The sequence below is a fragment of the Rousettus aegyptiacus genome, unplaced genomic scaffold (genome assembly GCF_014176215.1).
Source record: "Rousettus aegyptiacus isolate mRouAeg1 unplaced genomic scaffold, mRouAeg1.p scaffold_m13_p_4, whole genome shotgun sequence".
NCBI lineage: Eukaryota > Metazoa > Chordata > Mammalia > Chiroptera > Pteropodidae > Rousettus > Rousettus aegyptiacus.
The window spans coordinates 152,931,539-152,956,243 of NW_023416307.1; the positions used below are offsets into that span (position 1 = coordinate 152,931,539).

The following is a 24,705-nucleotide window of genomic DNA, read 5'->3' on the forward strand; positions in this document are numbered from 1 at the left end:
GAAATAGTCATTCGTTATTTATTTTTTAATTTTTGTCCATTTTTTTCTGGTAACAGCAATATAATTTTGTTTTCTATTCATTTCATATCCTGCAGTCTTGCAAAAACACTCATTAATCCTAATGTCTTTTGTACATTTTTGATAATTTCCTCATTCCAGAATCGTCTTTCAATTTATTAATGCAGAATGTCTCATTTATTTAGTTCTTCTTAAGTTTCTTTGATTAGCGCTTTGTTATTTTCAACTCACACCTTATGCACATGCTTCGTTAGCTTTATACCTAAGTATTTAATTATTTTTGAGTGCTTGTAAGTGGTATTATATTTTCACTTTTATTTTTTATGTTTTCATTGTTAGTTTATTAGGATAGAATTGGTTTTTGAATGTTGATCATGTATTTGGTGACCTTTATGAACTTACTTATTAGTTCTAAGAGACTTTTTTTATAGCTAATCTATGTAAACCATTATGTCATCTGCAAACGGGGGCATTTTTATTCTTTTTTTATTTTTTATTTTTTTTGCACGCCATTTGTTTCTTTTTCTTGTTTTATTTTGTTTTATTTCTCTGGAGAAAACCTCCAACCCTTTGTTGAAGAGCAGTGGTGAGAGCACTGCTTTCTCTGAGCTTATTTCGCTTGTATTTTTCAAGTTTCTTAAAGCGAGAGCTTAGATTATTGATTTGACACTTGTCTTGTTCCTGCTTTTAGGAGGGAAAGCATTTAATCTTTCGCCGTTATGGATGAGATCACAGGAGCTTCTTTTGTAGGTGTTCGTTATCAAGTTATGGTAGCTCCTTCTGTTTTTAGATTTCTGAAAGTTTTAGTTCTTAATGGGTACCGAATTTGGTCAGATGCATTTCTGCATCAAATGATATGATACTGTGATTTTTCTTCTTCAACTTGCTAATATGATGGATTATTACATTGATTGATTTTTTTAATATTGAACCAGCCCTGCATCCTGAGAATGAACCCACTTGTTCATGCTGTATAATTTTTTCCTACATACTGCTCAATTCTGTTTGCTAATATCTCGTTAAGAATTTTTACCTCCATATTCACAAGGGATACGGCTTTATAGTTTTCTCAAGATGTCTTTGCTGGTTTTGGTATCGGGGTAATCCTGACTTCAGAGAATGAGTTTAGCATAGTTTCCTTTCTATTTTCTGGAAGAGAGTATGTAAAATTGGTGTTAATTCTTTAAACATTTGGTTGAATTCTCCAGTGAAACCATCTGGGCCTGGGGATTTCTCTTTGAGGTGGTTTTTAATTATGAATTTAACTTCTTTAATAGTTATAGGCTATTCAAGTTATCTGTTTCATATTGGGGGAATTGTGGTAGTCCGTGCTTTTTGAGAATTAGTCCATTTTATCTAGGTTGTCAAAATCACACGTGTAGAGTTGTTTGTAGTATCCCGTTATTATCCTTCTGATGCCTGGAAGTTCTATAGTGATACCTCTGTTTTGTTTCTGATATTAGTAATCTGTTTTTTCTCTTGTTCTTTGTCAGTTTTATTGATCTTTCCAATAAGCAACTTCTTCGTTTCATTGATTTTTCTCTTGATATTTTTTCTATTTACAATTTCATCGATGTCCACTTTTGTCTTTATTATTTTCTTCCTTCATCTTTCTCTGAGTTTATTTTGTTATTATTTTTCTAGTTTCTTGAAGAGCTTTGATTATTGATTTGATACTTTTTCTGAATTCTAATGTGAGCGCTGCTTTAGCTGCATCCCTTAAAATTTCATCTATTGTATTTTAATTTTCTCGAATTTTTAAATTTCTCTCAAAACTTCCTCTTTGATTCATGGACCATTTGGAAGTGTGTTCTTCGGATTCCAAATATTTGGAGATTTTCCTATTAAAGTTCTGATCTTGAATTCATGTTCGATGCCATCATGATCAGAGAATATATTCCATGTGATTTGCTAGAGGGAAAACTCACACTGCTCTGTGTGTCTCCTCTACTCTCTGTACTGAACTGCCCCACAACTTATGACACCAAATGTGTGAGTTTTCCGCACATCAGGAAATTCTGCAACACCAGCTGTGTGTCCTACAGTTTAACTCAGTTCTGACACCGTCCACCTGGAACAGATACGTACATTGAGAACCACATTAGTGTTTATAATTTTTGCTTCAACCACCAAACAATGCTGAAAACTCAAGAGACAGTCTGTTGTATTTACCCATAATTTTGTTTCTTTCTTTGTTCTTTCTTCATTACTAATGTTTCAGGATTCTCTCTTTTATCATTCTCCTTCTGCGTAGAGAACAGCTGTTAGTCATTTTTTTTAAGCGTAGGTTTGCTCATGACCAACTCTCTTAGCTTTTCTTCACCTGAGAATGTCCCGATTTCCTCGTCATTGTTGAAGAATAATTTCACCGAATCCACACTTCTAGGTTGATAGTTCCTTTCTTTTATCACTCAGAAAATATTGTTCCACTTCTTCCTGACCTCTTTGGTTTCTGATAAGAACTTGGCTATCTCTTGAATTGTTTTCTCCCTATGATAATGCATTTTTTTTCTCTGTCTTTAGTTTTCAGAAATTTGACTATGACGTGTTTTGGAGTGGATTTCTTTGGCTTTATTTTGTTTGAGGTTCGCTCAGCTTCTCGAATATGTAGGTTTATGTTGTTTTTCCAAATTCGAGAAAATTTCAGCAGTTATTTCTTCTAATACGTTTTCAGTTCCGCTCTCCTTCTCTCCTTGTGAGATTCCGTGACATGAACGGTTAGAGCTTTTGTTATAAACCCACATGTCCCTGAAGCTCTGTTCATTTCCTTCCCATCTGTTTTCTCTCTTTTGTTCAGATTGGATCAGTTCTATTACCCCGTCTTCAAGTTCACTCATTTTTTCCTCCGTCCCTTCCAATCCAATGGTGAACCCATCCATTGAGCTTTTTATGTCAGTTATTGTATTATTCAGTTCTAAAATTTCCATTTGGTTCTTTATGACTTCTCTTTCTCTGTAGAGGCTTTCTGCTTTACTGTTTGTTTCAAGCCTGTTTATAATTTCTTGCTGAAATTTTTTCTCGACTGGCTGCTTTCAAATCCTTGTCAGATAATTTTGATATTTTGGTCATCGTGGTGTTGCCTTATGTTGATTGCCTTTTCCTCAATCACTTTGAAATCTTCCTGGTTCTTGGTATGGCTAATGATTCTCAATTGAAACCTGGACATTAGGGGGATTCTTTTAAGACGCTGGATCTTATTTAATCATTGTTTATTAGAAGGTCTCCTCTGATAGCTGCTTCAGTGGGCACAGCGGGAGCCCGCATCTTTCCTTCTCCGTGGACCTGGGAGTCTAGGATCCAGTCTAGGATCCATCCCACCTCTTCTGACACTGTCCCATCAGGGAGCGGGAGCGGCACCTCATTGCTGCTGGTTGGAGTAGTTTAAAGTCCAGACTCCCCCTGCGGTCTCTTCCGGGAGGGCGTTGTTCAGTAACGCCCAGAGGTGGGGTGACGGAGAAGTCCTGGCTCTTCACCTGACTTCCTTTGACACCACCCTGGCGCAGAGGTTGGGGGGCTTTGTTATCATCTCCGGGGGTCGTAAGCGTAGGGTCTCCACTAAGGCTTTGCTGGTGGGGCTGGGGCCGTCGTGTTTCCCGTGGTGTTGGCTGGAGTAGAGCAGTTATTGTTTAAATTTTCTCTTGCCAGATTGTCCCTTTCCTGGTACTCTGGTGAGAGAGAGCCAGGCTTTTCTTTTTCTTTTCTTTCTTTTTTCTTTTCTTCTTGCCTGTATTTCTTGGCATTGCTGGGTTTTGGGCTCCATTAGCTCCCACCCTGGGACTTATGAGGCATGAAGAAAATCCGTGGAACTCACCACTGTGTCATCCTTCAGATGTAGAGGTTCCTAGCCAGTCCACCTTCTTCTCCATACGGTTTTATTTATTTTTTGGTCCATGTCACCCGTGAAAGCTGACAGGCGTCCACTGATTGTTGGTGGAGCTGGCGGGCAGCGGCGCAGCTCATTTCGGGTGCCGCCGTCACCGTTTTGCATCCGCGCAATCGATGGCTGGATGTTTTTGCTTCCTCTGGATTCGCGCCCACGTCTAACAAACAGCCTTCACGTAACTCAGGAAACCCGGAGAACTCACGTCTCAAAAAATACCTTTCAGATGACTCTGTCCTCTTGGTCCTGAAATTTTCAGGCACATTGCAGGTAAAGTTCATGTTCTTTTCCGTTTAGAAAAATGCGACAATTGTGGAGAGCCAGTTTGGCTTGGATGGTGGAAATACTGGCGTCTGTTCAAGCAGACAGATAACAAGTTGTAATTCAAACCCATTAGTCTCATCTGTAGTTTAATGGAGGGTTTTCTGTTCCCAACTGTCTAGTTAGAAAAGCTGTCTGTGTTGTGAGACTGCCTCGATGAAATTCTTGTCGGCTGGCAAAAAAGGACAGTTACCAAGAAATTAAGCACATTATTGCTTCTCGTCCAATTATGGGTAGTTCTCAGAATCTAGTGTAGTTTGTAGTGGGAGACAGCTTTTAGGTTACCATAAAAACAGCAGTGCTAAAAAAATAATGGTCAAGAACAAAGTAAAAACAGGAGCTCACTAACCAAGCAGATTTCAGTTCAGAAGGATTGTGTGAGTTGTGTTTAAAACTGCAAAGACCATGACTTCCCTTCCATTTATGCTCATTGTCTAAATTGGCTGAAGAGCATGTAGAACACGAACCTTTCAAATCACTTGAGAATTTAGCCCTGGATGTGAAATACAAGACCTTTAAGAACAAAATGCATGTTCTACAAAAGCACAGTGTCTAGCATTTGCCATTAAGAGGTTATTCATTAAATGGTTATTTTCAGTCTAAAGTTAGTCCTGAGGTGAAGAAGCATAACTACCTCAAAATGAATTCTCAGACAAATGGTAGGTTCATGATTAATTAATTACGTTGATATTAACACCTGTTCCTTCAACTCTGCATTGAGGAGGAGACTAGGGGAGATAAAAGAGGCCAGAGGCAGAAGCTTGGCAAAGATGGAATTTAACAAACAGTTAAAGGAAGAGAGATGAGATGAGGAGAAGAGGAAGCGGCCAGTGAGGCCGCGGAAGCCTGAGCAGTGGGAGCCGCCGGGGAGAGCAGTTTAGGAAGGAGCAAGAGGTGGCCCTGTGTTCTAGGACAGGGACCCCTGACTGGGCCCGCAGATGACAGAGTTGTTGGGAAAGATACAAACGAGATGGAACAAAGCAGAAACTGGAGTGGCAGGAGGGCCAGGGCCAGGGCCTGGGATGCCTGTGGGTGTGTTACGGTGGGTTCTGGATCGCCTCTCTCCCCTCTCCCCTCGCAGAGAACGGGAATGAATGGGACGGGGCGGGGATGACAATTCAGAGAACTATGCTTGCGAGAGGAGAGACTATGAAAAGGCCTACGGCAGATGGCCCTGATCTTCTCAGTCATGGAAGAGAGGCCATCTTCATGCCACCTCGCCCAGTGCCGATGTGTACATGGTACTCAGTAACCATCCTGGCATAATTCAGCGAGTGAATGAACAAACAGAACCTTGACTTGGGTGGGAAATCCATTCTTGTTCTCTGCACCTCTAGCTGATGAGTGAGTCTCTTAGGACCGGGCAGTAGATCTTTAGTGAATGTTTTCTCATTGGAGCATTAAATAGGAAGAAACAGAATTCTGAACCAGCCTTATACTACTAGGGAGGGAGTTGAGAAACTGATCTCAGTTTCAAAAGTGAGTCTTCTCTTAAAAAGCCACCGTTTGTTTGTGATGTGGAAGTTTCTGATAGGGACAAACGTGATTCTTCTTCATCTGCCTTTGGGCGTTTGGAGGTTCGGCACACGCGTTTCTTAAAGCGCTCTGTGCGGCCTGAATTGGAATGGCAGTTCTCACATGACCCCACTCATGTTTGACAACGTTTAGAGTGAAGAAAGTAGATTCTAGTCCCAGGGACATTTTTGGAAAGCCTGTTGTAGTTAAGAAAATGAACAAGGGCTCTCAAGGCATTGTTCTTTAAATATAGTAGCACCTGAGCACCTGCATTTTGATGTATTTGTTGCGTTTAATGAGGATTTACTGAGCACCTGCTTTATACCCATACTGGGCCAGACAGTGTTGGAAAGACAAGCTAACCCTCTTCAGATCCCACGATCCTCACGGTAGCTACAGCATCATAGTTCCCAGATGAGGAAAGTGGGCCTGGAGAGATGAGCCATATGTCCAAGGTCACCAGCAAGTCCATGGCAGAGCCAATGCTCAGACACCATGGTCAATGTCATTCCGAGGCAGCCTAGTGTTTGTTTCTATGTTGGTATTTTTTTTCCCCAGTACGCTAGGCTCTGTGAAGAATTTATTAAGTTCTGTGGAAATCCAGGGCAGGACAGGACCCCGTCTCTCACGCAGTGTTTGAGAGGGCGGTGTGGTTGGGGGGAACCTCTCTGCAGCGCTCCCCAACCTTGGCCGCATGTGACATTTCAGGCGGCGTGGTGAGACCCGGACACCAGCAGCTTTTAAAGCTCCATTCCAACGTGCAACCAAGTTTGAGCGCTTAGTGTTTAGAGGACTCAGTGCAGGGTTGGCCACGAGTGTCCTGATCCAGCAGATTTCCTCATAAGCCTCCTTCCTTCTTCCAACACAGCAGGTGCACAGAGCTGTGGACCAGAACCATGAACAGTCACCCGCGAGGAACATCTGTCACAGAACAGATGTATATATTTTTTCTACGCTGCACAATATGAATCCTGGGGCCGATTTCTCTGGCCTTTGAGCTGTGCTTTTAGAACCTCTTCCTTTCAGAGAACCTGGGAGGGACTGAAGAGCAAGGTCATTATCATCCGTTTCCCTTGCAGTAAAAAGCAAATGACAAGAATGCGTGTTACAAAAGATCATTTTTTAAAAAGGCATGTGAGCACTGCTCCGCTTCCAAGACTGATTGTTTGGAAGGCAGGTGGCTCATGCTCATGGTGGGACAGGAGAAGGGGAGGCGAAGCCTTGTCGCTGGGAAGTGTGCCGCTCGGCAGCCACGCGCCTTCCTCACTGCCTTTATTTCCCAGCGTGCAGGACTGCTGAAAGGCTGGCCCGATAAACATGTTGCCGCAGGTTTTCGTTCGTTTTATTTTGTTATATCCTGATAGCTAACCCTAAAGAATTGTGAGGTTGCAGTGCAAATGAAATGCACATGGCTTGGAGTGACCTTAGCAGTTCTGCGATCTGGGGGCAATGACTGTCAAAGTGCAGCAGGACGAAGAAACAAAGACGCACCTAATCCTGCCAGGGCAGACACTGGGCAGGGGGCCTCCTAGCCGGCTCTCCCCGCGGCGGATTGTCACCAGAGGTGACCCGGGGCGCCCTTGCATGGATTTCTCTATCTGGGTCATTTGTTTCGGTCTTTTCCTCGTAAACACCTTCTCTTTTTAGTCAGAAAGCCAATATTTGGTAAGGGATGGTGACACTAAGCTACCTTGACCCTAGTCCTCTGCCTCTCCCTCTCGCCTTGTCCCAGTAGCCTGGCAGGGGCATCGGCCCTTCTCTGAGCAATGCAAAAACGAAGCCAGCCTCGCTCCTCCTGCAGCTCGCTCCGAGCCAAGCCGGGGGCGGTCGCACTGCTGATGCCGCCCGTGTGCCCTGCACGTGCTTCACATACGTTATTCAGTTTGTCCTCCCGATAGCCCTCTCGGCTCTGCTTCGTTACCCCTGTTTTCTCGATGGGGACCGTTGGCCGTGGCCACAAAGCCAATGACGATGCAAGGACTTGAACCCAAGTTAAATGGCCCCAAAGCAGATTCCTTTCCTTCGATCACTCTGTGTCATACCCTCTTCCTGGAGCAAAGGGTGCTAGCCTGAGGGGACCTCAAGGAGGTCCACACGAGGTGATGAGTGCCGTGCGTCTTCCTGCGCAGACCGAGTGCTGTGTTAATCAAGGGCAGTAAAGCAGGTCTCTGCGGCTCAGCCTCCGTGCATTCCGTCACTGCCGAGGCACTGTGCTGCAGGAACTCCTGGCAAGGCTGGCGTAGTTATTATTATTAATTCGTGCATTCCGAGGTGCGGGTGGCAGGTCTCAAAGGGTCGTGGTGTTCTGAGCCTCACTCGTATTCTGAGGGAGCTCACTGTCTGTTTTGGGCGCTGTGTTTGGCTGTGAATGTGCAAAATATTTCTCCCGCTAAAAACGAGGTAGAATGTAAAATTGCAGTGTGGAAGAATGATGCCAGTTGAGGTCCCAGCTGCGTAAACTTGGTTTCTCTGCTGCTAGATTGAGCTTTCTAGAGCTCACGGGGATATAATATAATAAAAGTGATGTCTTTGTACGGCAGTGGTCACGTCATGGAACATTATCTCCTCCACGGTGGGGAAAGGCCTAGAGATCCTGGAGCAGTGGTTTTCATCATGTACTCTTAGCAGCTGAGGGCACCTTTCTTCATATGACGTACGTAGAAACCCAATATAAATAACACAGGTCAGACCCAGGTTGGAAGGCAGGGTGAAGGAAGGGGGCCTGCAGCCCCCACCCTCCACTCACCGCAGAGCTGACACTTCAGAGAGAACGTACTTTGCATTCACGTTTGACTGAAAGCAGGCTAATGCTTGGTTGGATAACGATTTTTTTTCCCCCCTGACTGGATCATCATCTTGCTTCTATTTTAGGTAAAGTGATTTCCAGAACCATAAACCTAAATGAAGATATTGCTGTTCCATTGCTGTGTAATTTTTACTCTCAATCTACAGAAGCAGATTCAGGGCTGAGAAAATACATACATACCTGCATGCATGCATGCATGCGTACGTATAATATAGACAGATATGTTCATTAGAAGTATTTAAAAAAAACAATTTAAAAAATATTTCAATGCTTTATTATGAAAAACTTAAATACACACAAAAATAGAGAAAAGAGAACTCTCACGCTCCAAATTGAACAACTGTCATTTTATCATGTATGCTTCACGTGTTTTTTTTAAACCTCTAATGAATAATAATTTTGAAAAACAAGCATATCCACAATAACAAGGTCTGGGGGCATTTTTATCTCATTCCTCCTACCCCCACCCCCTATCCCAGTTCATCTTGTGGATCAATGTAATTTGAATTTAGTTTGTGAAACCTGCATGAGGGGATACAGATTTGATTCAACATATAGGAATTCCTGTGTCTATTTAGTTCATTCTTCATTTACAAATAATTTTCAGGTGCCTCAGAATCCCGCCCTAGATTTTGTTAGTAATGCAAGTTCTTCAGTTGCTCGTCTGGAAAACTGAGGAAAATGAGTGAGTTCTGTGCCAGGCCTGCAGGGGGCGGGGTAGCTGGTGAGGAAATGAAGGGATGAGGATGAATTGGGAGGTTCTGGGGAGCAAGCCCACCCACACTGCGCTGGTCCGATTCTTGAGCTGGTAAAGTGCTTTGTGCACAACACCCCTGCAGACTTGCCGTTCATGGAGCCTTGGGAGCTGGTACAGGCTATGTCGCGCACGTGGCTCAGAATCACAGCTCCAGCACTGCCTGGGGCCGGCCCGGCAGGGGACAGCTACCGTGTGGGCAAAGCTGTGAGATTGGCTGGTTATTCACTCTCTGCCTTGCAGGCGGGGAGTGGAACTGGTGATCAGAGTTCTTTGTTTTCTAGTGGTTATTATTCTGCTATTTTTATAAAGCAGCACGTAAAAGGACATAATACATAAGAATCTTACATAAGAGAAACAGCCCATTTGGAGCACCAGTAGTTGCCCTGACCCCTTGCTCAGCTCCTGCCACACTTGCCTTCCCTTCCCGGTTTTAAGTTCTCTCTTCACTTAGTCATCTGAAGACAGGCTGAGTTGTTTGCACTTTCTATAGAAGTGTGCCTTCTATCAAAAGTCGGAAACAAATGGGACCATTTGGAACGTCCCCTGTCCTGCATCCATTTTTACATTAGCTATTTTGTGAAGAAGAGCCCTAGAAAAGAAACAGTGTGGATGTAGAAGTCTTTACCCTTATTTGACTTCATCAGTGGTAAACCTTATAGGTTGGTTATCAATAACCTATTTTTAAAGATTCTATAGCACATGTTTTCAGGACAGAGAATACATTTGGGGGACCTTTGCGTTAAGCTTGGAAATACAAGCTAGGTGATTTATCACTAAGTTTAATATATGATAATATATTTCATGGGTCTTCTAGACACCGGTCCGATTCACAGAATGGGATAGATGGGGTATAATGAGTCTAAATGAGCTATGAGGCCCCGGTTATAGTTAGAAACACAAGATTTGTTTCAAATGAGGATTGTATGGAAGCAGGCAAATATTCCTCTTGAATTTTATGATTGCTTTCAAAATGAATGACAGTCACGATTTTTGCTTCATGGTCCCCAAAATATGTTTTTGGTGACAACAATAATACTACTCAATTTTGTACAACCTAATTCACCTGTTACCTGCATGGGTGGAGGAAGGGGTGTACAGAAGACTTCAAATTGATTTTCTCATCATTAAACATGCCCTGGGAAAGTGGGGGCAACATTTCAGTAACATCTCTCTTCCCAGAACAAATTGCTTCTCCCCTCTCTTTACCAATTGATAGAAAATATCATAGGTTGGTAAAATTTTTGCAGCTGGTAAAATGATTGCTTTTCAAAATGAATTGCAAAACTAATATATATATTGCGTAGCGTGGGAGCAGTATTTACAATGGCTTATGCATGATTTCCCTCTCCCCTTTTGACAGGAAATAACTACGTGTTTGCCAGATTACTACAAATGGACTCAGTACCTCTTTATTAAACTCTATGAAGCTGGACTAGCCTATCAAAAGGAGGTAAGTTAAAGTTAGCCACACTTTAAAAATTTTATAGACTTTATCTTCTTAGAACACATCATTGTTAAATAAACAAATAGACCCTGTTTGCACAGTAGCTGTGAAAATTAATACTAACTCTAGTTCATGAAAGCAATCACAGCAGACCCAGAAAATAATCACTGCTCGGCTTCATTTGGTGCCTCCAGGACAGGGTTTGGGTCTTTCACCCTTAAATTCCCAGCACATAACACAGGTCTGGGTCTTGTCCTGAGATCAAGGAGGAAGCATAGTAGGAACACGGGCTTCTCAAACCCTAGCTCAGCTATCTCTCCCAGATATATGTCTGCTGGGTAACTTAACCTCCAGGAATCATGGGTAACTTAACCTCCGGGAATCATGGGTAACATAGTTTCTAGGAATTATGGGTAACAACCTCTAGGAATCATGGGTAACTTAATCTCCAGGAATCATGGGTAGCATAGTTTCTAGGAATCATGAGTAACAACCTTTAGGAATCATGGGTAATTTAACCTCCAGGAATCATGGGTAACGACCTCTAGGAATCATGGGTAACTTAACCTCTGGGAATCGTGGGTAAGTAACTTAACCTCCAAGAATCATGGGTAACAACCCCCAGGCATCATGGTCTGTCATCTGTGAAGTGGGGTGGTAACATCATCCTTTCAGGGTCTTGGAAAGGGGGAGATAATGTTCGAAGAATATCACAGTGCCTGTTCATAGTTGTCTCCCAAGAAATGGAGATGTTTGTTATGGGAGGAGCTCAATAATAGTAGATAAGCCTTAGATGGTGGAAGATAAGGGAAAGAGTATCATAGTGTAGCCTGGAACTGAACTGCCTAGGACTTTAGCCACTGATGGCATGTGGTTGTTGATATTTAACTTTAAAGTAATTAAGATTAATTAATATTAAAGATTCGGGTCATCAATCAGTCACACAAGGGACATTCATGTTCTAGTAGCTAGTATGGCCAACACAGATAGAGAACATTTCCATCACCACAAAATGTTCTACTAGACAACACTGGTCTAAAAAATTTAGGTCTACGGCCATGCTACCCTGAACAAGCCCGATCTCATCTGATCTTGGAAGCTAAGCAGAGTCAGGCCTGGTTAGTACTTGGATGGGAGACCACCTAGGGAGACCAGGTGCTGTAGGCATAAAAAATAAGAGATTGTAAGCTGACAAGGTCCTTGCATTCTGTGAGGTCAACTAAGGGTTGTCTCGCCTAAAAAATAATAAAATAAAATAAAATAAAATAAAATAATTCAGAATTAACAGGTAGGAAATTTGTACCTTTATGCTGGAGACATTCTGCTTTGACCAGAGGGATTTAACAATGTAGAATTACATTTACTTTTCCATGAGTCACATCACACTGCTCTTACAATGAACAGTACTTACATAATCATTATGTTCTAAGTTCGAAAAGTTTTAGAGTCAATGCAGAGACAAATGCAGAAGGCTCAACTTGAATTTCAGACTAAAGCAAAAATATCTTAACCCTTGACAACATAAAGATAATATAGCTAACAAAAATCACGAGGAGAAATTGGGGAAGAGAAGTAGAAGCAAGTGAAACATTCTCTTCATCTTTTCTAGGAAGGATTCATAGATGAAAAATTAGAGATTTACATCTTTTTTTTTTTTAAGCTAGAAAGGTAACAAAAGATAACAAAATAGCAAAAATAAAAATAGCAGAAACTGGAAGAGGGGTCAGCGTGGGAGGAAGGCTGTCTGGGTCTGCTGAGTATCCCACAGTACATGGCAGAGGGTCAGCTGAACTGTCTAAAGATAATATACCAAAATTAAAGTTGTAATAGTAAATACCAGGAAAAATAATAAACATAATAAACAGAACTTATAAAAAAAAAATGGAGGAGTATTTTAATAACCCTTTCACTTAATTATGAATAGTCTTTGATACTATACCCTAACTTGGTAAGTGTGGTTTCTTAAAGATTAGTTGCAGTGTTGAATCTGAAACATCAATGACCTTTTTGTACTCTGTTTTATTCAAATGTATCAGTCTGTCTTGGACCTTGAATGGATTTTTTTTTTTTTTTAACCTATGCATACTTTTGTAGCATCATGCTTGGTCACTTGGAAAATACTGATTCAGTGAGTTATTTATGCACATCTTCCAAATATACTTATTTCATTGTGCAATATCATCAGAAGAGCCTTTAAGTTTGGGGAATCTGTGAACTCATGATGGGCAGATAGAAATTTTCCATAATTCTGATTTTCACTTGAAAGTTTAAATTTTTATCATTGACAGCAGATGCCATCAGTTGTTTTCCTTGGAGTGACAGGTTTACTTTGTATATTTTTGAGAAAATGTGTGCCACGTACCTAAGTCCGAATAACCAAAATTGTCATTCTTTCATATGAAAATACAGTTACATGAAGAAGAGTGGCTAATTCAGCTCGCAAACAGTTTATCAGTGCTTTTTGTCAAGACAATGTTCACACTTTGCTATGCAACAGCCGTTCTTTATGCCTACTTTCTATTTCATCACAGAAAATATTAAAAAGATGCGTTCTCAAGGATTAAGATTTCATAAAATCAATAAATTTTACTGCTTCATTAAGGCCTTTCTTAGTGAAGCTGGCTCCCCCCCACCCCCAATACTGTAAGTGCTCAGTGGTGAACACCCCAGTGACCACAGGTACAGTTTGGTACCACCACCTTGGTGGGAGCTGAGGGCCAACAGTCTCACCCACCATTGCTCTTGCACTATCAGTGCAAATGTGAACACAGTGAAAAAGTTAATAGCACCTTATTATTTTAATGAGAATAGTTTTGACCTGGAGACCCCTCGAAAGGGCCTCAGGGACCCCCAGAGTTTTATGGACACACTATACAAAGAAAATAACCCCTACCCCTGATCTCACCTTTAAATTAAGAAAAATCAAAAGTTGTTTAAAATATTATGTTATGTTTTTTTCTTCCCCAAGGAAACTATTGAATCGCCATTAAAATTTGAGATGAATCGTGAGTGAGAACTTTGTGGAACCAAGTCATGCTAATCTAATGCAGAGTCTCTTGGGTCAGTTTAACTTTGAAATACAGTCGTCCCTATGCCCAGGGCCCCGTCATGTGAGGACTGATGGGAGGCAAGAATTCCTGTCCAGAGTTTCTGACTGCAACAGACCACCTCGTATTGTTAAAGCATACTTTTCAAAAGTTAGCAACATGGCTTCCATGCAAATACAAAGTGAACATGTGTCAAAGATTTTATTCAGCTCGTTAATAAGTGAGAGAACCAGTTATAGATTAAGATCAGTTCAAATGAGATTTCAAGGAGTAGAGATTTATAGAGTCAAAGGAATGCTGAAATGAATTTGCCAATAAAATCACAACTGCGTAATGTCCTGCAAGCGATACACCTAACTTTTAGGGCTGTCTTTTCTATGAAACAGGGATCGTTTGCATTGTCACTGGCTGGGAGCCCTTTGCATTACTCCCAGCCAGAAATCCTTGGCCTTGCTCTGAGTTTTCTACAAGTGCACCTCTCCCTTTATGCTCTGGCCGGGTTGTAAAATAACTTCGTCTTTTTCTAAGTCTGGGGTAAGTTTTCTTAACGGTATCATTCAATATTCAGAAGCAAAAAGGTAGGAGGAGAAAGAGTGGGAAAATCATCAGAGGTTCCCACGCCATTCATCAGATTCAGTGAGCCTCCCAGACATTTCCAGAAGAGCCCCCATTGCTCCAGGGGGACAGTAATTATATCCCAAAGAGCTTCCAGACTGGAATTGGGCAGAGGGAGCCAAGTATCATGGGCAACATGACGTATGTCAAGAGACGGCAAGGAGGAGAAACACAGATCCACGTTACAAGACATGAAAGAGCCACAGCAGAGCAGAGGCGGACTGCAGGCGAACCGCGGGGAGGAGCAGGCGGTTCTGTGCAGAGTGTGAGGAGTTGTACTGGGTTGTCCATTGTTACCTGTTCTCAGCCGCGTGATTACTGTTTATTTCATGTGCACGGGATATGAGATGATGGGACGTGTTAATGTACTAGTGCAGACATTTCTCACATGGGACCCTCGTGTGTGCTGTGCAACATGCCTTTGTAGGACGCTTTGTTTTTGTATCTACTTACTGTCTATTTAAGTTGCACTCTTGGATATTGTATGATCCTTTATAGGACCCTCGCTTCTCTGTCTCTGCACTCGGGGTTTGTTGATGCTGCCTCAGTTATACAGCACAGCAAACCCAAAGAGGAGACTTAACCTCGTCGCCGGTGGATCGGATCCAAAGCTGATCACAGCATCTTAGGAGCTGAGTAGCTTTTCTAAAGATGAGAGGGGAGCCCGGGGAGGGTCCCATTGCAGAGGCACAGCCGTCCCGCTAGCTGCAGATGCCTCTCCTCTCCTCAGTTGTGGCGCTCCGCAGACCCCCAGTACGCCCGCCCCTGGGGAATGTGTCCAGTTTTCCCTCTGACTGCTTCTGTCGTGGAAACAACCTGCATTAGTTTCCTGCAGCTGCTGCTGTAACAAAGGACTACAATTTGGTCTCTTACAATGACACAAATGTGTTGTCTTACAGTTCCGGACATCGCCAAGTCCACGCCATGGGTCTTGATGGGCCACGGTCACGCTGTCGGGCTGCCTTCCTCCAGGAGGCTATAGAGGCGGATGTTTCCCGGCCTCTTCCAGCTTCTGGAAGCTGTCCGCGTTCCTTCACTTTTGACCCCTCTCCACCTTCAAAGCAAGAGTGTAGCATCCTGCAATCTCTCTGACCTGTGTTTCTGTCTCGTCTCCTTCTCTGACGCCTCTGCCTCCTTCCTTCTCCTGTAAGGGCCTTTGTCGTTACATTGGGTCCACCTGTATAATTCAGGTTAATCTCTCCATCTCGAGATCCTTCACTTACCCATGTCTTCAAAGACCTTTTGCACGTAGGGAACATATTTACTAGTTCTGGGGATTAGGATGTAGATGTCCTTGGGGTACAGTTGTTCTGCCTACCGTGTGCCTTTTCTGCTTACTTCATAGGTTGTTACAAGGATTAAATGAGTGAATGCTTGGAAGATCCTGGGATGGGGCTTGACACAGAGTAGGTGCTCAGTAAATGGCCACCTGAGCATGCCTGCAGTTACCTGGAGTAATCGTGGTGTTTCAATTGGGAAAAGAGGAAGTAAAAAAAAAATCCTAAAGCTTCCTGGCGAAATCTAAGGCAGCCCATCCGTGGACAGGTATTAGGGAAGAATAGTGTAGGTTATTTTTTGGATTTTCATTTAGAAAGAGTGTTCTTGTTGCTAGTCGTTGACTTAAATGTTTTTGGCATATTGATTTTTTAAGTCACCACGAAAATGTCATAATCTTAAGAAAAACATCATAAACTGAATTTAAAAACTGGCACATTGTTTGAAGGTCAGAGTTAGTCCTGATCCCAGGTATTTTCCACGTTGCTCTCCTTTTTTTGGATGGCTGTTTTCAAATTGGCATGAAAACATAAAACATGCTGGCGTCAGCTTTCTATTTCTATTTTTATTTTAAAATATAAACTTTCCAAATGAACTTCAGAAAGTTAATTGACATTAGAAAGACTGCACAAAACACATCGTAAAGCATATTTAACCAAAAATAACATATATTAATACATTTCCTCTAATAATATTGTTGTAACGTAAAAAAAAAAAAAAAGGAACATAAAAGGTAGCATGAACCCTTAAGTTCAGTTCTTCTGTATACTGTATAAATGAACATTTAGGGCAAGAATTATAGCAGACCATTACTAACTGTAGCCGGGGTATTTAAGACTTTCGTTGTTAACAAGCACTGTCCATCAAAATGTTCATTTTCACCACCAAAGGATTCTGCTCTTGCTCTCACGAAAGTATTTTCAGCCATAGATATGAATATGAAGACCTCTGCTTGGGAGAACATTAATTTCACTTACGTGGTTTAAAAAAAAAAGAATTCTGTGGTTGTAGTTAGTATAGAAAATGATGCTGCGTTATGCTGGGACATTCTAGCGGACCGTGAGTCTGTGGCCGTCGCCACGATTCTCTGGCAGCTGGTGGTCATGTGAATTCACCCACCTGCAGCGTGGCCTCGTCTTCAGGAAGCATACCGAAGGACACTCTGTGCGCAGACGGCCTGTCCCACTCCGCCCCTGGCTCTGGAAGGTGGTGGCAGTAGCCTCGATTACCTTCCGCCTGCCCTCGGACTCAGTCCAAACTTAGGCCCATTCTGGATGGAATGGAGCAAGATCGATTTTGAGAATTAGATCCGTTAATAAGATCTATGTGACGTTCTTTAATTAAACACGCTTCTGTCAAGAAAAAAAGCTAATAGACCTTGGGAAGATCGATACCCTAAATTATATAGTTTACCAGTCTTCTGGAAGCTGAAGCTTCATCATATATTCAAAAAAGGTCTCGACAGTGTAAACGCAAACCTTCAGGAGAAAGAAGCAAGGACAGTGGCAGAGAGTGGCCAAAGGCCTTGAGGAGTGACACGTTGGCCAGGAGGAAAAAGCATGCCAGTGGGGGGCGTGATCTGGAAGGGACTGGCATCGCGTGCAGAGTCCCAGGGAGGCAAGGGGAAGGGGCCTCCAAGGGAAGAGGCAGATGAGAGGAGCGGTCCGGCACAGGAGGTGGGATGGGAGGTGGGCAGCAGGTACCACAGCTGCTGTTTCACAGCAGAGCTGATAAACTCAAAGTCAGGACGATCCTGCCTCGAGAATCTCCAGCAGGAGCCCGTCGTTTCCTACACTTCCAAGAGCTTCACGGCCAAGAGGAGGAGGCAGAAACGATGGGGACTCACTGTCACTTCAAAAATTGACCCTTGTGGACACGGCTGATTCATGTTTATAATTGTGTCGTGGTATGCATTTCTAAAATGCTTTCTAAAAGCCTCCCATAAATCGCTCAGACACAAAAAGATTAATCCTGGTGTTTAACCCTTGATCGGCTGGGGAAATTCTCATGTTTGGAATGGCTCATTCGGTGATGTTTATTTCGTGAGGGAAGCACTGGGCAGAATCGATTGGAGCTCACTGGGTTTGCAGGTGGTTTAATGGTTCAGTATTGACTTAAGATTGATTTCAAAATACAGGTGTTGGCTCTATCTTACAGATCAGGCTAGGTAACTGTAAAGGAGCACGGAGTTGACTTCGGTGAGTGATAGAGAACATAAATGTCAGCCAGGGCAGCGCCTGTAGTCAGTGAGGTTGTGCAGAAACTATATTCTGTGTAGCAAGACTTGCTTGCTTAAAAATCAGAACATGCATCGGTGTTGAAAATATGAAAATCCGGGAATGCCCTAAGGAGAGGACCCCGGCTTCAAGGGAAGCCGTATGATGGAGACCAGGAAGAAGGGCTGTAGGAAGCAACTCTGGGCTTCAGGAGGCTGGGTTTTGACCACGCCTGGGTTAATTAATCCCCAGGGGAAAGGCTCAGCCTGGGCCCCGCATTTCTGTGGTTGAGGTGGATCATGGTTCTGGGAAGAAATGCGAGTGGGTTCTCACAGCTGGTGTGTCTTAGATCTGAAATGCTACATTCTTGGGTATTTTTCCTCTTCCCCCAAAACTTTCACTGGAGGGAGATTACTTTTGTGTTTTGCTTTTATTTGTCTTTCATTCGACACCAGAGCTTTATTATAATGTGTAAACCTCTTAAGAACACATTTTCCTCATTGCTTTTTGTAACCTAGAGCCCGAGAGATGCCGGGCCGTGTGGGAAAGGCTGATAAGAAAATAAAGTCCTATTTGTTTTTGTGATCTGCAGTATGCAGTACTTGCTTCTCCCTTATCCTCTGAGGTTTGCAGGGGCAGAAAGCAAAGGTGGAGGCATATATGGCTTTTTTCTCCTCCTTTTTATATTCTGCATGCTTTTAATTGTGCATGTGATTGGGGAGGGGTATGGATTGGGGAGAGGGTTGCCCCTTGAAAGAACTGCCCTCATTACTAAGTAATACTTGTTTCTCTCTTTTTACCTTTTTAAGTGGTACGCCTCCCAGCCTCTAATACAGGCAGTCGTAATTGATAAGTAAATCATCCTGAGTTTATTAACCTAAAGGTTGTAGGTCTAAGGTACTTTCGTCCTGTATTTTGTCTCTACATGTTTATGGAGTCGAGGCTTTGGCAGGGCCCTGGGACGAGGGCAGGAAATCATTCAGGGCATGTCTTCTCCACTCCGACTCCAGGCTTCACAGGCTTAAAGTTTTCAGTGGATGTACTACTTTTTTTTTTTTAAAAAAAACGCCTATAGCAGCTGGTCTTCCTGGGTGGTCTCTCATCCAAGTACTAACCAGGCCCGACCCTGCTTAGCTTCCAAGATCAGATGGGATCAGGGTCGTTCAGGGTGGCACGGCCATGGACAGGATGTACAATTTTTAAGTTGTAAAATCACAACCCATAGGTGGGTTAGCCTGAGCCCACCCCTACAGGAAATAGAGGGTATGACCCAACGGAACCATATAGTAACGGGACTGTTTCCATGCAGAGTTTAGGGAAACACTCAAGAGATGGTCAAACACCTGGTGCTGACATCAGAAGCAGAGTTTGTGCATCCCAGGCTTTCAAGGGACAGTGTTGGGGTATGGTTCCTGGGACGGGGAGAGTGGTGGCTGTGGCAGGGGCTGTGGCCTCCTGTATCCCAGCCATGGCGCAACTGGGAAGAAGCCAGGGTGCCTCTCAGTGGTTGAGCCCAGCCAGAGGGCAAGGCACAGAGGTCAGCTTCCCTCCCAAACAGGATGTGGAGGGGCAAATGGACAGTATTCAGCACCATCTCTTGTTAGAATTGCTCATTAAAAGAATGTGTATCAAGTCAGGATGTATTAGTACTAAAACACATCTCCCTGTACTCATTACCTCTTCGTAGTAAGTTGTACCTAAGTGTCATAAAGGAGTGAACGTAGATGGCAGACGTATTTATTTTAAATGAAGATAGAAATGAATTAGAACCCTATGGAGAGAAACTTTATGATGGTTAAGACTGCAGGTTCTGTCAGCCAAATACAACTATTCCGACAGATGTCAAAATAATGCTACCTTTTAGGGGGGCAGGTGTTGATGGGAGAAGGTACAACAGAATTTTCCAGAATCTGGGAATGTTCTGTGTATGGATATGAGTGATGGTAAAAATTGATCGAGTTGTACACTCAAGATTTATTCACGTTACTCTGTGTGTGTTATACCTTAATTTAAACAGAAGTTTTTAAAAATTGCAGAAAAGTATTTATAGTTTTTAGAGACCTGAGTTCCAATCTTGTCTCACACTCACTGACTGTGTGACCCTAAGCAAGGTATTTAATGTCTCTGTTCCTCCATTTCCTCCTTCGCAATATGGAGATCATATGTTTACCTTAAAAGGTTGTGAGGATGAAAAAAAAAAAAACAGTTTTGGTAAGGCCCTTAGCACAGCACCTAGCACATGGTCATCACTCAATAAAGTTAGCTATTTATACTAAGATAAATGTATTTGTTTCCTCTAAAGTAATCCAATTTTGTGAAGTTCTAGGTACCATTTTTCCTTCTTTTCTGGTTTACTAACATTGCCAATCCAAGTTCACCCTTTCATACAAGAATACACCGAACTTGACTTAGACATGTGCTTATAGACTGTTCTCATAAGATGAAGGCACAGAGCAGTTCACGTGGGCTTTTTTTTTTTAGCAGCTTGCTAACGGTTTCCTTGCCAAGCAGTACTCCAAGGAGGTGCCGTCAAGTCTCAGAGTAGAGATGCCGCACTCGCAGACCCTCTCACGTGTAAGGGACCCTGAAATGATCCTTCGGTACACTCACAAGCTTGCTTCATTTTGTCTCATGACTCGTGACAGGCGCTGGTTAACTGGGACCCAGTGGATCAAACAGTGCTTGCCAACGAGCAGGTAGATGAACATGGCTGTTCGTGGCGTTCTGGAGCAAAGGTGGAACAGAAGTACCTCAAACAGTGGTTTATCAAGACAACCGCGTATGCAAAGGTGAGTGTCTGCCTGGAGACTTCCCAAGAATGCCGTACGTGTTGGCACCAGGGTCTTCTGGGAGCTGGAGAGCCTCATGTTAGGGGCGAACTCTAGGAAGGGCCCTTGGAGCCACGGGGTACAGACAGAGGAAGCACACGGGCCTCGGGGCCGCTGACCTAGAGGGTGATGGGTTTGGGTCTTGCGGTTATTAGCCAGTAACGGCCCCTGGAGGCCATCGCCTGCTGGCCTTTCAGCATCCTCAGTCATCGTACTACCATAGAGGCCAAAAAAAAAAAAAAAAGTTTAGTTTTATCTACAATTATGTTAGCAATAAAGCTAGAGAGGAAAAAAGTATCTTCATCCGTATGGTTACAGTAAGACCTCCAAAAAGGTATAATGACGTTTCAGAGGGCCCAGAGAAGACCATCTAAAAGGGGAGAAGAGAGAGAGAGCTGGTCTCCAAGAGGGAAGGCCAGAGTGGCAGTGAGCTCAGTTAGGGACCGAAGCACGGGGTTCTAATTCTTGTGTCCCCAGTTAATAGTGTAAACTGGTGTGAGTCCCTGGGTCTCAGTTTCCTCATCGGTAAAAAGAGGGTGGAACTGAATGGTCCTTAAGGTACCTTCCAGCGCTTTATGTGTTCAAGGATTCAAGGTAAGGCCAACTAATGAGAGAGGGGGCTTGCTTAAAATCACCAATAGCCCGGGCAAAATAACCCGTTCTGGGTGTGCCGGGGTCACGCCACGCAAGATGCCCTTTGAGCTTACCAAGTTTCAGGATGTAGGACTGAGCGATCACACCCTGGAACTCCAGCAAGAAATGATTAAAGCAAATCAGGGACACTTCCCCCAGCACTCCGACAGTCTCTGTACCCGATAGCGTGAGACCGGACATCCACAAGATCTGGAAAGGTAAAAGCATCACGAGGGCCACTGGCGGTATGTCATGATTTTTCGTTCCCCGCGTTAGTCACCAAGAGGAGGATAGATGTACCTTTCCATGGTAACCCATGGGTCATGCTGTCGGAATTAGGGTGCTGCACTGAAATGGACTTCGAGTCAGATCCAGTACTGCGCTTCTGTATGCAAGAAAGCACAAAGTTACAAATAACCTCTGATCACTACAAAACTTTGCTGAATTAGAACTGCGGCACACCAGCTTACAGTACCAGTGCCATATGGATCTGTGACCCCCAATGTTCTCACTCAAAACACATGTCTTAAATGAGGCTATTTTGCCATTATAATTAACTCAGAATGTAGCAGAGAATAGCATATGCATTTGGAAAACCACTCATTAGAACTTGTGAACACAGTGCCTTGCTCCTTTTAAGCACACGGTAATATTGAGAGACTGAATGAGGAGAACAAAGCTGAGGACATTGCTCTCTGTGACATTCCAGGCAGGGGGAGCCCCTCTCTGCAGTCGGGGTCCATTACCAGGAGCGATGACAGGTCACCTCAAGGACCTGTCAGATGACTCTGTAACAGCCATTGTTGTAAAGCCACCTAATTAGCTATTTTGTTTTGACCTCTGCCTCAAGTTGGAAATGTAATCACCTAACTGAGGGGCATTATCCTTTAAATTGTCAGCTGTGAATTTTCAGCTGTTCAGCAGAAATGGTTCGTTACCATGGTGACTCACCCGGTTCTTGCTGAACTCCTGTGCAGATTGATTGAAAAAGCTGTCTTTGGAGGTCAGCACTTGGTTTGCCCTGAAAATCAGGAGAGGGAATGCTGTGGGAGTGGTAGGCGTGGGCAGAAATCCGTGTTCACGGCGAGTCCTTGGCTGAGGGATGCACACGCGCAAGGCAAGACTCCGTAAGGCCTAACAGGAAACGATCGCTATGGGACTGAGAGGAGGACAGGGTTACCATTGCTCAGGGACCTGGGAGTTACGGCCCAACCAAAAGTATGCAGTCGAGACCCCAGAAGGCCGCGTATTAGACATATGGATGACACCCTAAATAGAGGACGAAATCAAAAGTCTCACCTTGATAAAAAAAAAAAAAAAGTAAGCCTGACAGCTTCAAAAGGAACTTTCAGAACAAAACATCTGTGATGTTTAACGTATAATAAAAAAAAGTTACTAGACTTGCAGAGAATCAAGAAATTGTGACCCATAATCGAGATGAAAAAATAAAAGGAAAGGAAAGGCAGCCCAACAGAAATAGATCCTGAGATGACGCTGGTATTGGAATTAGAAGATGATGCCAGAGGCATCTATTATATAAATGGTGTAGTACTTAAAGGAAAAGATGGTCATAATGAGTGAACAGATGGGGAATCTCAGACGAGAAAAGGAAACTTTTTTTAAAACAGCTGGAGATCTAGAACAGAAAAGTACAATATCTGAAATGGACAATTCACTGTTTGAAATGCAGAGAAATACGTAAGGGTTAAGTAGGCAATAAAGCCGGGGGAGGGGTGGGGGCAGAGCTCCCCATATGAGGAACAATTGTGCGGTGGCCCTCAAACAGAAATGTTTGGCAAGTTGGAGAAGCTAAAATAATGATAGTATAGCTGAAACTGAGGAAGCCAAAAGGAGAGACTCAAGATAGGGCTAGAGAAATTGGAGCAGTGGTTAGGAGCCAGACTGGGCAAGCCTTTTAGGTCTTAAGGAATTTGGAATTTATCCTGGGGGCCATGGCAAGCCATTAAAGGATTCCAAGGAAGGGAATGACATGGCCAGATACGTGTTTTTATACGTTCACCGTGGAAAGGGCAAGCGTGGGTACAGAGAGACCAGTTACGGGTCTATTTCAGTGGTTCAGAAATGCATAATTTACACTTAGGTGAGAGTCATTGAGAGAAATAGGTAGGTCAGAAAAATATTCGGGAAGTGAAATCCGTGGAACGTGGTGATCTGTTGGGCGAGCGTGTACAGGCGGCGGTGTCCTCGCGGACGACACTGGGTTAGACATGAAGTGGCTGATGACGCCGCTTCCAGGGACGGGGCGCCTGGCGGAGACGTGGTCCTGACCCTTTCACGTTTGCAGCGGCCATCGGACGTTTGATTAGAGATGTACGAACAACAGGTGCTTGGGTCACTGGGACTGAATCTTTGAAGATTAAATGAGATAGGACATCTACTCTAAAACCTGGTGTGATAGAAATAGTTTGAATTAGTGAAGAGGTACCGCTACATTAATTAATAAACGTGAACTAGTAAATCGGTATGCTTTCAGCCTCAAGTAACAGAAGCCCCTAATTACGGTGGCGCAAGCCAGTGGGAGGTAACTTTCCCCACATAAGTTCCCCTTCTGGGACTGAACTGAGACAGGGCTCTGCGTTGGCATCTTGGGGGTCCTCTTGGCCTTTCCGTCCTGCCTATCGCCTCGTAGTTGCAACATGGCTGCTGCAGCTCCAGACATCACTTTCCATTCAAAACAAAGAAACAGAAGGGGCGTGGTGAGTGACTATTTCTTTTACCTGGAAAGCAGGAACCTTCTCAGAAACCCCTAGCAAAATTCCACTGGTGTTCTGTTAGCCCCGTTGTACCACGCGGCTACCCCCAGCTTCAGAGGAGACTAGGAAAGCAGGGTCTACAGTCAAGGTGGTGGGCGGAAGGGGGTGGGGAGCGGGTGCTGGGATGGCCGGGGAGCTGTGTGCACCGCAGTTACCTTTAGAGCTTTGTAATTGCATCTGATTTGGTGGCTCTGCGGGACCGGGCTGCCGCTGTGAGGTTCAGCTGGTGGTTGGCCTGGGAGGGGAGCTCTGGTGGAGCCATCCTTTCATTCGCTTAACTAAAGACAATGCCTGGTGTGAACATTACAGGGAACCTTGAAATATAAAAATCCTTTATTAAAGCCATTCTGCAATGTATTTGATTTTCCTCCCCTTATCCCCTACCCGGTCCTCCTAGGACTGTTTGCTTCGTGAAACGTTAAAAGTGATTTCAGCCGCACATTCTGTGGGAGGGAAGGAACAACTTGCAGTGGGAGTGTCTGAGGACCGTGCATTGGGCTTGGCTGAGATGTGTGGGAGGTGTCTTGTGGGCAGCGCTGCCCGGGGAGAGGGTGTGTGTGTGTCGGGGGGCGGGGG

The 24,705-nt window shown here is 43.7% G+C and overlaps 1 protein-coding gene and 2 pseudogenes across 2 annotated transcripts in view; 2 read left to right on the forward strand and 1 right to left on the reverse strand.

Annotated features, from left to right (window-relative positions):
• LARS2 (leucyl-tRNA synthetase 2, mitochondrial) overlaps positions 1-24,705 on the forward strand; it is a 120,393-nt gene that overhangs the window by 30,860 nt on the left and 64,828 nt on the right. For both annotated transcript variants that reach the window (XM_036218806.1, XM_016141333.2), the window contains exons 6-7: positions 10,658-10,747; positions 20,540-20,683. In XM_036218806.1, the coding sequence (XP_036074699.1) occupies positions 10,658-10,747; positions 20,540-20,683 (234 nt within the window). The remainder of the gene's footprint in view (positions 1-10,657; positions 10,748-20,539; positions 20,684-24,705) is intronic.
• On the forward strand, positions 11,790-11,908 carry LOC118602208 (annotated as a pseudogene).
• Positions 18,961-19,079, reverse strand: LOC118601867 (annotated as a pseudogene).